Raw genomic sequence first — 18,052 nt, 5'->3', positions numbered from 1 at the left:
CACAGCTGTCCAGCTTTCTTTAACAGGAAAGGCAAGCTGATTAGTCTGATGTAACCCTTTCTTTTTACAGGGTACTCTGTTGAAAGCCGACGTTCAGGGTGAATTGCGACTGAAAAATTTCTACCCAAACTGCCCAGGTTAGTAGACTTTACCATTTGCCTCCTGAATAGAGGGCAAACTAACAAGAAAGCTTATTCCACCCTCCCCTGCAGCCTGCTCACCTTTCCTTCATACCCCCACTCTGCCACTCAGCTCAGTTCAGCTTTATGGAGTAGAAGAAACTGCCCTGTTTAAGCTATGGGTCACTAAATTCAAAGCTCACACTGGGTTTTGGACTCTTCCCCTGTGACAGCATTGGTGCTAGTTTATTGGTTCAACACTGTACCATGGACTGAATCACATGCGCCTCTATACTTGGAAGTACTGGGTATTTATTTCTACAGCTGAACAGTAGGAACTGAGGAAAAAGGTACATTTGTGCAGCTGAGTTAGGTCCCTTTCACACAAACGATCCGATCAGATCCGCCTGTCAGTTTTTTAGGTGGACCTGATCAGATTCTCCATGCACTGCCTATGGGGCAGCAGATGTCAGCGGAGACATGTCTGCTGACACCCGCTGCTATCCAATCCTGTCCGTGAAATCCGGACGGATGGAAACCCTATTTTCCATCTGTCCAGGGGATCGGTTTGGATGGGATCGGATGAGAGCAGACAGGCGGTCCGCTCTCATCTGATTCCCCCATAGAGAGCAGCAGGTCTCTGACACCTCCCTCTCCGCACACAGAGCGGAGACGGAGCTGTCAACTGCCTGCTCAGCGGGGATTGGCGGATCGATCCCCCACTGAGCAGCACGGAGTCCGCCAATGGAAGAGGACCGTGTGAAAGGACCAAAAGAGGGCTTAAAGCAAGCATGTTGCTTTGCTTTGCGCTTGGATAAAACTGGATTTTTTGACTTACCGTAAAATCCTTTTCTCTTAAGTTCATTGACAGACACAGTCTCTGATCCATATCAGTAGGGTTATGCTGCCCCCTACAGGAGTAGGACACTAGGCAGAAAAACGTTCTGGCTACGCCTATGGGCAGTCCCGGAGGGTATACCCTCTCTCTTCCTGCATAGGATGTCAGTTTTGTATCAAAGCAGTGTCAGAGAAGTAATACCAACCCAACTCAAAATAGAGGGGCGGATACTGCGTCCGTCAATGAACTTAATAGAAAAGGATTTTACAATAAGTCAAAAATCCATTTTTCTCTATCATTCATTGACGGACGCAGTCTCTGATCCATATCAGTAGTGCCATCCCAAAGCAGTGCCATAAAATGAGGAGTGGGAACAGCAGTAAAAAAAAATAGGTCCCCAAGGCTAAACATAGCCAACCAGGCAACATAGGACTCATCAGAACAACAAGATGAGGCCCACCTGGAAAAAAAATAGTAAACAGCAGCCTGAGGAGGTGGTGCACGACAGGACAGAGGAGAACCCGGGAATGGTCCAAACGTCCCAGGGAGGAGCCCGCATCCACCCCAAAATCTGCCAGGGGGGGGAGGAGGGGGGAACATTTACTCACCATACCGGAACAGGCGGGCCTCATCTCCAGACAGAACCCCTCTCTGCTGAAGTGGGGGGGCCGTCGGCCAAATAGGAACGCTGTAACTTAGGCTTAGACCCCCGGTCGTGTGCAACCTGGCGAGAGGTTTAACTTGCGGGGCAGTCCCCATCCAGTGGGACTATGTTGTGGCCGACCCAGCGCGGAGCTAAGGCCTGAGCGCGCTCGTTGGCCGGCTGGGGTGACCACTGGATCTATACATGCAGCCCATCGCCCAGATCCGACATAGTTGCATGTAGATCTCAAAGGAAAAAAATTCGGAGAAAAAAATTATCTAGTAAAAAACTTTGCCAGGACCAGAGATCCCAGCAGGGAAATAGGTCCTTACTCCTGACTAGGCAGATTAAAACTGACATCCTATGCAGGAAGAGAGAGGGTATACCCCCTGGGACTGCCCATAGGCATAGGCAGAACTTTTTTCTGCCTAGTGTTCTACTCCTGTGGGGGGCAGCATAACCCTAATGATATGGATCAGAGACTGCGGCCGTCAACAAGCGATAGAGAAAGTACAGTTTTTCTTTAAAGTGTAAGCTCAGCCTTTCACAAAAAATGAAAAAGTGAATGAACACCCTACACCTTCAGTCCCCGCTGCACTTACCTCTGTAATTGATGAGCTGTCACTGCCCATGTAGCCGGCGCAGCGGTCCAGGGATTTGAAAGCGCTTGCCTAGAGTTCCACCTTTAGCCCTCATTCACTTTGGAATGATTTTGTCATGTGATTTGACAGGTTAAATGGCATGACAAGTTGCAGCCTATTGCCGGCAATGGCACCATTCCAATCGGTGCGGCGCCGCACCGATTTGCAAAAGTAGTTACTACTTTTAGCGATTTCGGGGACGACTTCAATAGACATCTGTGCATGAAGCCGCACAGAAGTCGCACCTGAAATCACACTGATATGCGGCTTTGAAACTCTGCAATTTCAAAGTCGCGTTCAATGTGGACCAGGACTTAAAGTAGAACTATAGGCAAAACCTTTTTTTTTTTTTTTTTTTCCATTTTGGATAGACTAAGGGAGGGTTATAACCCATCAGTTTATTTTTTGCCATTTATGTCCCAATGGGGAGATTTCTTCACTTCCTGTCCAACAGACAACACAGAAAGTGAAAGGAAATCCCTGCAAATTAAGGGAATCCCTTGGGGACCCCCAGCTCCCCAGATTTAGTGTCCCCATTAGAAGATTTTGCCTCTATTACTTTTCTGGGGACAACCCAAAATTTGGGATTTTGTCTAAATTCCACTTTCAATGATAATGGTAAACAGGACAAATGGAGAAGGGTAAATCTCCCTAACGGGGGCACAGACAGTAATAAAATCTGACAGGGGTTCTAATCCTTCTCCACTCTATCCAAAACTAAAATACAAATTTTTACCTTTAAGTGTACTTCTTCTGCAAACTGTCCTCATCTTGCGCCAGTCCCATGGCAATGAAAGCAGTTACTATTGTAATGAACCAAGTGGGAAGGTGGCAAAATGAACGTCACATTACAAATGAAGTAGCCCCTGTTGCTGTTCATTTTTGGCACAGGTAAAAATGGGAACTAGACAAAAGAAATGACTAATAAAGGATTTTACTCAAGGTGGCGGCTTTGCACTGTAAAATACTGAACGTTCAGTTTGTGATGGAGATTTGAACACATGCCCTCATTTCTGTTTGTTTTTCAGAGTTACGAATTGGTGTGAGTGAAGAATTTTGTGTTGGCAGTTCAGAATTGAGAGGTTAGTGGTTTCCATGCCCTTAATGTTATGCCAAACTAGAGAACATAAGACTGCAGTCTAACTACACAGGTTGAGTTTCAATAAAATCCTGAGTGGTATCATATGCAGAGGTGCCTGTAGATCTATAGGACAGAAGACTGCTGAAACTTCCTGAAAGTTTGTAAAGCCTTACTGACTATCCAAACACCTGGAGATCGGATAAAGGATTGGGCACCCCAAAGAATCAAGTTTGTCTACCTAAGAATTTGCATGGAGACAGTCATATTCTCCATAGGTGAAAAGTTATAGAGTTAGGACTGCAGTATGCCGTGAAGTGGTTCTGCAGCTTACGCATGCATTTGACAGTTGTGCAAATTAAACCCCTTGGTTTTAACTTTTATCGTGAACTTTTAGACATGATAATTTGGTTTGTTGCAGGCTGGCTGGTAAGTGAGCGCTGAACTTTTGTTTGTTGTTTTTTTGACATGTGTCGCCCTTCAATGTGCTCCTTGCTGCAAAGGCCAGTTATAGGTTGGGGTGGTTGCCATTTGTTTTTTACTGTATTCTCCACAGGAGCATAATTAAATTTGCATACATCATAATTCGCAACACTGACCTACTGTTAGTCATTTATCAGAATCTATATATATATATTCCTTTCATCAAATTATTCTACACCCTAAGGGTTCTCCTGCCTCTCTCACACCCGTCTTGTTTTTTCTGCATGAACGTTGCTTGAGTTCTTCCTTTTTTTACACATGATCTGAGGAACAGCGTATTGTATCAGTTCCGGACTTGTGCAGCTCATTTTGGTCCAAATAAAGTTTCTGATTAATTTTTGGTTATTCTGAGATACTATTTCATTCAGAGATTTGGATATATCCGTAACGATCTAGTTTTGTTTTGTTTATTCCTTTTTTTTTTTTTCAAATTCCAAATTTTCTTAACAATTCCAATTCGGATCGGTCGAAAATTGATCGACCAAATTTAATTCTGTGTTAAGAATAGTGGATTGTTAAGGAGCGGGCCGGGAAGCTGGCCGTCACATCCTTAACAATGCTGTCAGAGGCTTCCCGTCTGAGAGCTGAAATGTAAACAAAAGAGTGCCAGCAATAGAAAATTCAGAAAAAAAAAAACTGCCATGCTAAAATAAAACAAAAAAACAAAAACCCAGCTGGAGCCCCCCTAAAATCTATACCAGGCCATTATGCGTACATGCAGCCTGGAAGGCCAGGAAGAGGGGGGGGGGGGGAGATGTGTGAGCGCCCCCTTTACTAAACCATGCCAAGCCACATGCCTTCAACATGGGGAGGGGCGTTGGGGCAAGGGAGGCCTTCCGACCCCCCACAACCACCGCCCAGGGTTGTGGAGAAGAGGCCCTTGTCCCCATCAACATGAGAATAAGGTGCTTTGAGGTGGGGACAGAGCCCCCCCCTGCCTCAAAGTACCCCCCCTAATTTTGAAGGCATGTGGACTGGTATGGTTCTGGAGGGGGGCGCTAGCTCGTCACCCCCTTTCCTAGCATACTGGACTGCATGCTCTGATAAGGGTCTGGTAGGGATTTTGGGGGACAGACACAGCCTGGTTAGACCCCACTCCCAATGGCTCCTGCTGTTCTCAGCGAGCCCTGTATGACCAGTAAGAGAGGGAGAGAAGAGCTGCAGCCAGGCACAGCGCTGGATCAATACAGGAGTCAGGTAAGTGTTCAGGAGGGGAACACACAGTGGAAGGTTTTTTTTTTTTTCAATCATAAAGCAGAGAATGCATTAAGGTAAAAAACCTTTAGACTTTAGAACCACTTTAAGTTGCAAAGGTAACCAGGTGAGTTTGTAAACCTACCGTCATGCTTTGTGCCCACATCAAAATGTATTCCCCCTATTGTGTTTAGAGGGTAAATGTGACCCATCCAAGAAAATTGGGTCGTGCCACAACCACCCTATAACTGCGTGTAATGTACACAGTTGTAGTGCAGCTGAACTTTTCCCTATTACTGACTTATCACTGAACTGTCACCAGCACACCATGGATTCATAATCAATAGTCCAAACGTTTAGTAACGCAATCGCATCACAATAAGGGGAAGGTACAATAATTATTACAGATGCATCGATACCAGTTTTTTTAAGACCGAGTACAAGTACCAATATTTTTTTTTTCCAAGTATTGGCCGATACCAGTACCTATTTTTTAGTGTCGTGTGACAGTTTTTTTTTTTTTTTAGACTAATTCCCTTGGATGCATTTAGTTTTTTTTTTACCACATAACGCCCAGCTCACCTCCTCTGCCCTGGTGGTGTAGTGGTAGAGCACTTGCCAGAACTTCTGTGGTCCGGATGTAACGCCTTGCGCGACCTACTCCCGTTTCTCTCCATGAAGGCCGCATTCACAGTCTTCGCACTTGAAGGTATCGGTTTTAGTATCGGAACATTTGCACGAGTACAAGTATTTGTGAGAATGCTTAGTATCAGCAACGATACCAGTTATCCTTTTAACGCTATTAATTATGGACCTACTGTATGGTGTGCTAGTGACATACATTCATTATTCTGATTTTATTGAAGCTGCTGGCAGCACCCACCTACTTCAGCGGTGCTCAGAAATGTGTACAATGAAATATAATGAGTTAAAACTGCTGCAGGTAATTTATATCTGTCAGCAGATTTTTCTTTTCTTGCTACGGTACAAGTCACTTCAACCTTTCAGTCACTTGTTATAATTTTAATGCTCTAATTCTCCCTATACACAGGATACGGTTCGGCAGTGCGGGTGGACAGCTGTCAGTTTCACGAATCTGTAAAGCTGGATGAGTTTGAGGTCAGTCGGATCCTGAAGGTCCTTCCTCCTCAGGGAGAGGTGAGTCATAGCAATATCTTCCATGTTACTGAAGGCAACTTAGACTACGACCTAACGAACCATCATTTTCTGCTTGGTCACTTAGGTTAGCTGATCTCTCAGTTAAAGCTGAACTCTGGCAATTACAAATAAATATATCTGTGTGTTGGCTCCCCACACTGCCAGGGTTAAGCGCCTGTTAAAGTGGAAGTTTAGTCAGTAAATTAATTCACTTTAGATGACTTCAGGCTGGAGATTAGACTGAATATTGGGGAAAAACATGGACTTTGAAGGCACTAGATACAGTAAAACATAACTATTTTATTGATTTACATCTTAAAACACAGAAAAAAAGACATAAATACATTGCCTCAAAAAAAGGCGTCAGTGTACATAACGTCCACATGATTGAACAGTAATGATGATGCAATGATAGAACAAGCAAATAAGAGCAATTAAATAGATGGTACTTCACATCAAGACGATCCGTTAAAAGGTAACAGGTGTATGAGCTGTTCTCCCAAAAAGATTGATCGATGTGGTCATAAATGCATAACAAATATTAATTGAGCCAGATTGCTCATAGATTGCTTGTTCTATCATTGCACCATTACTGTTCAATCTTATGGACGTTATGTACACTGACGCCTTTGAGGCAATGTAGTTGTCTTTTTTCTGTGTTTTAAGATGTAAATCAATAAAAGCTCAAGAAGAGGAAAGTCATAAATCAGACGATACTGACCCCATGGGCCGCCAGCACGTCTGTGGCATCTGCCAGAGGATCCCTTGCCCGGGCAACAAACCTCTGCACCTTTCTGTTGAGCCGAGATGCCAACAGATCCACCTCGGGAGTGCCCCACCGGAGACACAGCTGATGAAACACCACTGGATAAAGGGGCCACTCCCCTTGGTCCAACGCCTGCCGACTGGGGTAATCTGCCTGCCAATTTTCCACCCCAGGGAATGTGCACGGCGGAGGGGGCAGGAACAAACTGTTCTGCCCACCTTAGAATGCTGGCTACCTCCAGAGCCACAAGGGCACTTCTTGTGCCCCCTTTGTAATTGACATAAGCTACGGCCGTGGTATTGTTCAATTAAATGCGCACTGGGCCTCCCTGAAGATGATCCTTTTAATGATCCAGACACGTCTGATCCGTTCCAGGACATTGATCGTTAGTCTGGACTCTTCCACATCCAGATCCCCTGAGCAGAATGCTTGCCGAGGAAGCTGGCATGCATGGTGACCACTGTCCAATACAAGCGGAGGAAGGATTTTCCCAGCCGAAGCGCAGGAGAACAAAGTCACCATATTAGGGACTCCTTCGACCCCCAGCTCAGCCAGATCTGATTGTCTAGAGACTGCGGAGTCTTGTCCTATTTGGCTAGAATCTTCCTTTGCAGGGACCTCATATGGAACTGTGCAAACGGAAACCGCCTCAAAAGGTAGACACCATCAGGCCCAGCACCCGCATGCAAGTCCAAGGGATTGACCATCTGTTAGACAGCAGGAGGCGAATTGCAGCCTGCAATTTCTGGAGTTTGTCCAGAGTCGTGGACGGAACCAGGGCATACTTGTGAAGATTCAAATCCAGCCGAACTCCCGAAGAGTTCGTATTGTGATCGCCAGGTTCTCTAACAGAGCAGAGGGAGACTCTGCTCGCAGAAGGAGATTGTCCAAGTAGCCCAGTACCGCGAACCCCCATTGGCATAGCAAGGCTAGCGCCAGGGTCAACACTTTTGTGAAAACCCAATGAGCAAAGGCGAGTCCAAAGGGCAACGCCACAAATTGATAATGGACACAAAGCAGTTCAGCACCTTAAGGTCCAGGACTGAAGCACTTTGCCTTCCTTCCTGGAGACTGAACAGGTTTGAGTAAAAACCCTGAAAAAGTTCCAAAGTCAGAACTGGGATGATCACCCCTTTAAGGAACAGATCTTGTACCGCCCCAAACAGACCCCCAGATACGGGTGAGGGCGAGGGCAAACCTTCATGAAGGAACCACCTTGTCTGCGGGCCTGGAGAAGCCCGCTCTCAGCTTGCCAGACCAGGGTCGCTTGGATCTGCCAGAGGAGGCCCTAAAAGGCTTCGAGCCCTTGTCAGTCGACCCTGAGGGATGAAAAAAACTTTTTATGAGCAGAGAAGGAAGGTCCACGTCTATGATGAGGTTCCTTGTCCTTAGTAGCCTATGGAAGAAAGGTACTCTTCCCCCTGTGAGACCTTTAATGAGGTCATCCAGGGTAGCTCCAAACAGACTATCTCCTTAAAAGGGAAGATCAGTCAAGGCCTTTTTAGAAGTCTGGTCCGTAGACCAGCATTTAAGCCAAAAGACACTCCGAATGCCCACCGCCAAAACAGAGCGGTGAGCCATCAGGGGAGCCACATCCCAACAGGCATCACAGATAAACTGCAGCCCCTGGACCAGCTGCTCCGCCAGCTCAGCAAAGGCAGAAGGGAGTTGTTCACTCCCCAGGTCACGGCGTAGGAGCTTACCAGACCAGGTTCTCCTGGAAACTCCGGTGGAGGCTCTGAAGAGCTTAGATACCTTGTCTTGAGACCCTGAGGGACGAAAAGGCCTCTTATGAGCCGAGAAGAAAGGCCCCCCCATCTACGACGGGGCTCCTTGTCCTTGGAACTCACAGAAACAAAATAAAGATAGAAAAAAAATTCAATTTAAAAAGAAAAAATTGCCAGGACCAGAGATCCCAGCAAGGGACTAGGTCCTTACTCCTTACTAGGCAGAAAAAAAAAGTGCCTATAGCTGAAAGTGGGAGTATACCCCATGGGACTGCCCCATAGCCTTTTCCTTCCTAGTGTCCTACTCCTGTAGGGGGCAGTATAACTCAATGGTCAAGATGATAAGGAGCTGTGTCCATCAATGAATGAAAGAGAAAAAAAGTTTTGCCTATAGTTCTACTTTAATCTTGTTGTGTCTATGGCTGAAGTCTTTAGTTTCGTTTTTTTTTTTTTTTTTCTAATCCATTTTCTTATTTATTTTCTTCAGCTGACAGTAATGCAGTATCAAATCTCAGACAGTCTCAGCACCTCCCTCCCTTTCCACCTGTTCCCCAGTGTGGAGAGAGACCCCGGCAGCAGGTAAGGTTCAAGATGAACAACTTCATATAAAGGATGTAAACAGACAGGAAAATTAAAAGATTCACGCATTGCTACACAGGGGATTTTGTGATGCAACACAATTCGGAATTACCTTTCAAACTTATTCAGAAAGCAGAAACAAACACCATTGTTGCAGTATTGTTTGTAAATACATTTATCTTTACGCTCCTGTTTATACAATTAAAATATTTTCACACCCAGAAAATTCTACAGACTGCTTTGAATATAATATCCTTGGTACTCTCTTAGGCCACCTTCCACACAGGCGTTCCGCTTGCTTCATCCATTTAGTCATGTTTTTTTTTTTTTGGCAATCAGATGAAAAACGGATCGAGACTTCGGTTTTTACATCTGTCCATGGGGAATTCCCTGCTGACAGGAGAATGTAAACAACAGAGGGCAGCCATATTTACAGAGCGTGGGGAGAGTGTACACAGAGGATCTGTCACTTGCCGGCAGCAAATTATATTGTCAGTTCTCCCCTTGCTAGAGTAGACATCAGCTGGATTTGTCATTTGCCGGCTCCAAATCAGCACTGGGAGAAGCAGTACTGTCATTCTGCGCCGCCGCTAAAGTAAACAAAGGGCAGGCACCGGGTAACCCCAACCTTTGTCTACTTTAGCAAACTCCTAACAACCAATGCAAAAACTGACCATTTGTCTGTTGATATCCGTTTAGGTCAGCTTCCATTTTTTTAACTGAAGAAAATGGGGCGTTCTTCCATTTAAAAGAAAAGGGATGTTAACGAAGGCAGATGTCAACGGATGATCATCAGCTAACATCCGCTAGCCTATAGAAATACAATGATGTCAGTTTTTCATCTGTCAACAGATGGAGGAAAAATTGGACATATAGAACGCCTGTGTAAAAGGACCCCTTAATGGTTACTGCACTGGATGTTTTATGTTTGGTAACGTGCGCTTTGTTCTGTATGTAAGGATTATACCCAGGCAAACAGCCTACATGGCCGCCGAAGACCCAATCAAAGCCGCATTCGGCTCTGATCGGGTCTCCATGCAAAAACCCGGAAGTGATGTCATGACATCACTTCCGGGTACTCGGCGCCAGATTTAAAAAAATGACAGCATTCAAAACAGCCAAACTTCGTGGTTTGAATGCAGAGGAGGAGTTTGGGGTCTTTTCCACAAGAGTAACTGTCAAAAAAAAAAAATTATATATTGGCCCATATCAGCCGATACCGATACGCGATGACCAAAATATCGGTATCGGCAATGAAAAAACGATATCGGTCGATCACTAATTTATATATCACCAGTATGTACACATTCACAGTTCATACCAGTCTTTGCCCAAATGGATCTTGTCCTCATATCTTTTCCACAGCAATACATGCACTCTAGCAATACATGCACTCTTTAACACATTCCCAGCCCTGTTTGGGCAAATGCCAAGTAACCTAACTGAATGCATTGTGATTTTGGGAGGGAACCTACAGTAACAAGGGGAGAATATAAAATTGTTATACTGAAGAATACTTTAACCACTTCCCGCCCGCTCTATAGGCAAATGACGGCGGGAAGGTGGTTACATTATCCTGACCGGACGGCAGCAGGATAAAGCGCTCTGCCTCTCCGATCTCGGTAAAGAGCCTACTGACGTAGGGTCTTTACCATGTGACCAGCTGTGTCCAACCACCAGGGATGCCCACCATGGCGTCCAGGGATGGCAATCAGGGCTCAGGGAGCCCGCCAGTGCCCTCTCCATCAGTGCTGCTCACCAGTGCCATCTATCAGTGCTGCCCACCAGTGCCCATTATTGCCGCCTATCAGTGCCGCCTATCAGTGCCCAGAAGTGCCGCCTATCAGTGCCCACCAATGCTGCATATCATTGCTACCTATCAGTGCCACCCCATCAGTGCGGCCTCATCAGTGCAGGAAAAAACGTATCTATTTACAAAATTGTATAACAAACAAAAAAAACTTTTTTTTTTGTTTTTTTTTTTTTTTCAAACTTTCAGGTATTTTTTATTTGTTTAGCAAAAAAGAAAAAACCTTGCGGTGATCAAATACCACCAAAAGAAAGCTCTATTTGTGGGGAAAAAATGACATAAATTTGGTTTAGGTACAGTGTTGCATGACCGCGCAATTGTCATTCAAAATGAAACAGCGCTAAAAGTTATAAATTGGCCTGGGCGGGAAAGGGGGAAAAGTGCCCGGTATTGAAGTGGTTAAATGAGCAGAATGCGTTCGTGAATAACGACAAATATTCTCTTGCAGTCGGCTGCGAATATTTTTGAAGCTGCGCTGTGATCTGAGTCCCAAGAGGTGAGAGTCTGAGAAATAAGGGGATCGGGCTTATAAATAAAAAAAACTCTGATCATAGGGAGGGAATTTTTCATACTGTACTGACCTAGGTTTCCTCTACTTGTATTTTCAGCCAAGCAATAAATGTACGTGTGCAAGTCCCTGTGCCGAAAGGAGCCAGCAGGTAAGTGTCCCACAAGTACCTACTGTATGTTCTGGGGAGACTGCTAGAATTTCACAGTCTGGGAAGGAACCAGAAAGCAGGATTGGAGGTCAGAGTGCCCCCTTGGGGGCTTTAGGTGTACAGGTTTTTTAGCAATAAACATAAAGCCCTGAATGTGAAAAGTATGGGAGTAAAGCTGGTTACACACCAGTATAACTTTGTTCACCATTCTTCATTGTAAGAACGTTTGTTTGTTTTTCTAATCATTAGATTAGATTTTCAACTGCAGTGACAAGAGTTTTTAAAGGAGTAGGATGGGAAAATATTCTCAAATGTACGCATTTCTAACAGTGAATGCGGTTTTAGTTTAGTAAAAACCCATTAATTTCACAGTTTAATGTTAATAGCAAACGGAATCTTGATCTACTTTCGAATAACATTCAAATGTACTGAGAATGTTTGTATGGATTTTCTATTCTACTAGTGTATACCCAGTTTTAGTAGCACTGTTCCTCCCAGGGATAAAGAGATAAACCCCTTCCTGCCCAGACCCGAAGTCCCTTTAACCACTTGCCAACTATATAACATACATGTACGGCGGCTTAGCAAGGTGGGTCTGCTGCGCCGGATCACGCATCTAGTACACGATCCGACGCTTCCTGGTAGGGAGCGCACATGCGCACTGGCGGCGGCCTGCTCTGATTATACACAGCGGGAGCTGATCTGCGGGTACCGCAGACTCCATGTCCACCGGCACCCACCGATCATTAGGCAGAGAGCCAGAAAGCCAGTCTGTTTATCAACAAGACAGATCTCTGTTCTGTCAGTAGGGAAGGGATTGATATACTGCGTTCATGCAAAGCAGGGACAAGGATCCATGCCTTCCCTTAGTAAAAGCACCTCCCACAGTACACTACAAACACAGGCTAGGCACACAGTTAACGCTTTGATTGCCCCTGATGTTAACCCCTTCCCAGCCAGTGCCATTAGTACAGTGACAGCGCATGTCCGCTGAAATATCACAGTCCCACTATAATTTGCTGATCGTTGCCATTACTAGTAAAAAAATAAATACAAATATCTCATAGTTTGTAGACGCTATAACTTTTGCGCAAACCAATCAATATACGTCTAGAGGAAAACAGATTTCGTCTCCAAATACGGAAAAGTTTCTTCACCGTAAGAGCTGTGAAAATGTGAAATAGACTTCCTCCAGAGGTGGTTCTGGCCAGCTCACTAGATTGCTTTAAAAAGGGCCTGGATTCTTTCCTGGGTGTACTTAATATAAATGGGTACTACAATTTTTTTTTAGGTAAAGTTGATCCAGGGAATATCCGATTGCCTCTTGGGGGGATCAGGAAGGAATTTTTTTCCCCTGCTGTAGCAAATTGGATCATGCTATGCTGGAGTTTATTTTTGCCTTCCTCTGGATCAACAGCGGGTATAGGATTGTGTATATGGGATTGTATGGTTGGGTTTTCAATACTGTTTTTTTTTTTTTTTTTGGTTGAACCAGATGGACTTGTGTCTTTTTTCAACCTTACTATGTAACTATGTATTATATGCTTATAGGGATTTTTTTTTTTTACCATAAATATGTAACAGAATATAAATTGGCCTAAAATGTTGAAAAAATTTGATTTTTAATTTTTTTTTTATATTGGGAATGTTATATAGCAGAAAGTAAAAAATATTGTTTTTTTTTTTTTTTTCAGAATTGTCGCTTTTTTTTGTTTATAGCGCAAAGAATAAAAATCGCACAGGTGATCAAATACCACCAAAAAACTACTTGTGGGGAATAAAGGACATCAATTTTATTTTGGTACAGTGTCGCACGCAATTTTCCGTTAAAGTAACGCAGTGCTGAATCGCAAAAAAAATGGCCTGGGCATTAAGGGAGCAAATCCTTCCGGTCCAGAAGTGGTTAATGTTAAAAATTTTAAAAAACATTAACATGTTCAGTACCAGATTTGTGTCAAAAATTGTGTTGATTTTTCAAAAGTTAAAACTTACAGAATATTGGCACCTAATATTGGCTATCGACCTGAAGGGTGACTAGAAAATCGGTATCGGCCCTAAAAAAAACTATATCAGTCGATTCCCTAGACTTTAATGAGACTAAATACTTTCTGTATAAACCAGCCTTTCAAGCCCTGTACTAACTCTTCATGCTTTGTGTTCTAGTGTTTCTCAGGAGCTCAGCAGTCCAGATCAGAGTTCGGAGTTGTCGCTGAGCACACAGTCGCTGACATGGAATATTCCAAGAATCCGAGGAGGGAGCCAGCTTTCGGCTCTCTTCAAGGTAAGGGTTCAGCTCAGCCTTGACAGTTATTCTTGCTTCTCTATTCCATTCACAAGGGTGGTTTCCAAGATATGCAACAGAGTCGCTTTAACCACTTTACCACCGGAGGATTTTGCTGTCTTCCGTCCAGGCCACTTTTTGCGATTCGGCGCTGTGCGACTTCAACTGACAATTGCGCGGTCGTGCGACGCCGTACCCAAACGAAATTTACGTCCTTTTTTTCCCACAAACAGAGCTTTCTTTTGGTGGTATTTGATCACCTGTGCGATTTTTACTTTTTGCGCTATAAACAAAAAAAGAGCGTTTATTTTGAAAAAATAACAATATTTTTAACATTTTTTTATATGAAATTCCCCCCAAAAAAGATGTAAAAACCAATTTTTTTAAAAATTTTTGGCCAATTTGTTTTATGCTACATATGTTTGGTAAAAAAAATCGCAATAAGCGTATTTTGATTGGTTTGCGCAAAAGTTATTGCGTTTACTAACAAAGGGAAAGATTTCTGTCATTTTTGGTGTTTTTTTTTTAACGCGTAATGGCGGTGATCTGCGATTTTTTTTTGCGGGACTGCGACATTGCGGCGGACAGACCGGACCCCTGACTGACATTTTTGACACTTTTGGGGGTACCAGTGACATTACTGCAGTAATCAGTGCTATAAATATGCACTGTTACTGTAAAAATGACACTGGCAGGGAAGGGGTTAATTTTATTGGAGAGGGAGGGGTTAATGTATGCCTGGTGCTTACTGACGTGTAGGGGGGGAGGGGACTGAGTGAGTCATGGACAGATCGGATGTCCAGCTATGCTGAACAGTCCGATCTGTCACTCCCTGTCACTATGGAGATCCGCCCGCTGTGTTTACACACAGCGGGCGGATCTCCAGACTCGATCCCCGACGATCGGGTAAGAGCAGCGGCGATCGCCGCTGCTCCTCCCCTGGCCCGACTCCCGCTGTGAATGAAAACAGCGGGAGCGAGCCTCCGGCGGCGCGCAAGCGCCGCCCAGAAGGGGGAGTGTCCAATCACGTTAATACTACGTGGCTGGACGATAACGAACCACTCTGCCGCAGTAGTATTACTGTGAGCGGTTGTAGAGTGGTTAAGGATGACATGTTTATACAACTAAAACGGACAGTAAACGTTGTGCCTGTACAAAAGGAAGTAAATACTAATGGACATAGTAGCGGCATGGGGGTCAGTGGAGCAAAGTGACCATTAACTGGGACACAAGAGATCAACCCTTCCAGAAAGTGTCTGTTTCAGGAAAGGTCAGCCACGGATTTTCTGCAGCACAGCAATATTTAGCGGCACGATCAGCAGGAGGGGTTAGCATTCCCTTTCTGCTTTACAGGCACAGTGGCTGGCTATTCCGTCTTGCAGAACTTGGGGTAATCAATAAGATGGCTATTTATAGTACTGGATACGAACAGCAGATTTTGCGCAGCTTATGCATATACCTCACATCTTTTTCTATATGGCCAGGGAAATTTATAGATGGCTATATAATTGCTATTATAAAAACTTATCAATGCCAGTAGGCTGGATAATAAACATTTATGACCAGTTCTGGACTATGATGCACTGTATGCATGTAGCTTCTGACTGGGTGTGTCCAGGAGAGATGCTACATAAACACCTGACTTTGGGTTCCGTAGTTGTTTCAGTATCAGTGATTCAATACATACCGAAATCACACAGGCGCCTCTGTGTAGCGGATTCCGCTTGCTTAGCAGGGGATGCCTCCACTGACCCCCGCTGAGCAGGCAGATAACCGGTCCGTGTCCTTTTACCGTGCAGAGCAGATACAGTCCCACTCTCCTCTATGGGGAAATTGGTGAAACGGACCGCCTGTCCGTTTCCATCCAATCCGATCTGCGGGATGGATGAAAAATAGGAGCACCATCTGTCTTTTTTTTTTTTCAGGCAGGATTGGATCAGATGGTGGCGGATGTCAGCGGTGACATCGCCGCTCTATAGAGGAGACTGGAGGGTTATACTTACCTGCTCTGTGCAGTGGTTTTGATTGTTCCTCTTCTTTTTGTGCCATGGGGGCACTCAAGCAGGCTCGCTCCCAAGTGGTGGCGCTTCTGTGAATGGACATTGTTCATTCACACAAGGAGCATGTCTTGGCCCTGCCCCCTGCTCTCTCCTTACTGGCTGTGATAGATCCTGCTGCTGTGTGAGCCAATGAGACAGAGACCCGGGAGGGCTGCTGCTCTCATGCACATTGCTGGATTGAAATCGGGCTCAGGTAAGTAAGTATAAGGGGGCTAGGGGGGAGGAGCTGCACCCAGAAGGTTTTTTTTTTTTTACCTTAATGCATAGAATATACAAAATTCTAACTTCAGTTTTTTGTTTTCTCTGTAGGCTTCATTCCAGCACAAACATAGGATATAGGATGCCCAACACTGCACTGCCTATTGAATACATTTTTTTTGTGAGCAAGCTACTCTCACCCCACCATCCTCTGGTCTTTAACCACTTCCTTACCGCTGGACGTCATATGACGTCTTTGGCTTTGAGTGGGGATATCTTAATAATGATGAGTGCAGCTGCAGGCATCATTCAGATATAATTTTTTTCCGCCGGCGATTTCCTTTTCCATAAGAACAATCATAGCGGCTGTTCAGCCGCTTGATCTTTCTTACAGACGGCGGGAGGCGACATCCTCCCGCCACCCTCCAGTGCTTCTACTGGCTCGCCCGTGCCATCGGCGAGCTGGAGAAGGATCGCCCGTCGGTGAAAGTTTACCATAGAGACTGCGAGGACCAGATGGTCCCCAGCAGTCTCTGACTCTGAAGCCCGACGTCACGCCCAGCCTGGCAGTTTTCAATACTGCACTGATCTCGGCATTCAGCGGATATCGTTTTTTTTTTTTTTATTTCAGGCTTTCTAGCCTGTAGGAGAGATCTGAAGTCTAATTGACCCCACATCTCTCCATAAAGAGGACCTGTCATTCACCATTCCTATTACAAGGGATGTTTACATTCCTTGTAACAGGAATAAAAGCGATAAAAAAAAAATTCAAGGGAAAGTGTAAAAATAAAATACATTTAAAATAAATTTAAAGTGCCTGCGTCCCCGCACGCAGAAGCGAACGCATGCGTACGTCGTGGCCACATATGTAAACGACGTTCAATCGATACATGTGAGGTATCGCCACAAACGTTACAGCAAGAGCAACAATTCTAGCTCAAGACCTCCACTGTAACTCTAAACTGGTAACCTGTAAAACTTTTTAAAATGTTGCCTATAGAGATTTGTAAGTACCAAAGTTTAGCATCATTCCACGAGTGTGCACAATTTTAAAGCATGACATGTTAGGTATCTATTTACTCGACGTAACATCATCTTTCAGATTATACAAAAAAATTGGGCTAACTTTAGTGTGTTTTTTTTTTTTTTTATTCACAAAACGTTTGAAAAATTTTTGCGCAAATACTTTTATGTCAAAATGTGACATAAAAAAAATTGCAATGACTGCCATTTTATTCCCTAGGGTCTCTGCTAAAAAAAAAAATATATAATATTTAGGGGTTCTGAGTAATTTTCTAGCAAAAAAAATTTAATTTTTACATGTCGGAGCGGAGTGTCAGAAATCGCTCGGTTAGTAAACTTTAGTGGGGTAAAAGTGGCTTGCCAGCTCCAGTAAAGTTATTTTCCAAGTGGTACAGCAATGTGCGGTCTCTATCTTAGTAGATATCTTATGTTGGAGTGTGCTGGAAAGCACCTTAGGAAGTTGGCTTAGACAGGGCTTAGAGCAGTGCTTTTCATCCACCTGAATCTTCATTCCAGCTTTGTATGTCTCCTACAGGTGGATGTGTCTGGCTGCGTCTCCCTGCCCTCGGTTCTGGACCTGCCTCCCGTGAATCTTTCCTTTCAGGTACCCTCCCACACCAGTTCTGGCCTTCAGATCCGTTTCCTCAGGCTCAGAAATGAACGTCCAACCGCCATCCACACCTGGGTTCGTTACTTGACTCAAAGTGACTCGTACAGTGTCCGGCTTGGGTAGACGTCCGCAGAACATCACATCGTTCTCTCACTCAGTGGTGGGGAGTTGCTGGTGTCAGGCCT

General features: G+C 44.6%; 1 protein-coding gene across 1 annotated transcript in view; it reads left to right on the top strand.

The window, feature by feature from the left end:
- Positions 1–18,052, top strand: part of AP4M1 (adaptor related protein complex 4 subunit mu 1) — a 56,733-nt gene extending 38,681 nt beyond the window's left edge. The window contains exons 9-16 of the mRNA XM_082257019.1: positions 71–137; positions 3,270–3,323; positions 6,048–6,154; positions 9,135–9,226; positions 11,485–11,532; positions 11,645–11,695; positions 13,859–13,976; positions 17,793–18,052. Of these exons, the coding sequence (XP_082113145.1) occupies positions 71–137; positions 3,270–3,323; positions 6,048–6,154; positions 9,135–9,226; positions 11,485–11,532; positions 11,645–11,695; positions 13,859–13,976; positions 17,793–17,990 (735 nt within the window). The 3' untranslated portion in view covers positions 17,991–18,052. The remainder of the gene's footprint in view (positions 1–70; positions 138–3,269; positions 3,324–6,047; positions 6,155–9,134; positions 9,227–11,484; positions 11,533–11,644; positions 11,696–13,858; positions 13,977–17,792) is intronic.

Source organism: Pelophylax lessonae, assembly GCF_965119305.1.
Source record: "Pelophylax lessonae genome assembly, chromosome: 4".
NCBI classification, from domain to species: domain Eukaryota; kingdom Metazoa; phylum Chordata; class Amphibia; order Anura; family Ranidae; genus Pelophylax; species Pelophylax lessonae.
This window is presented reverse-complemented; position numbering and strand designations above follow the sequence as displayed.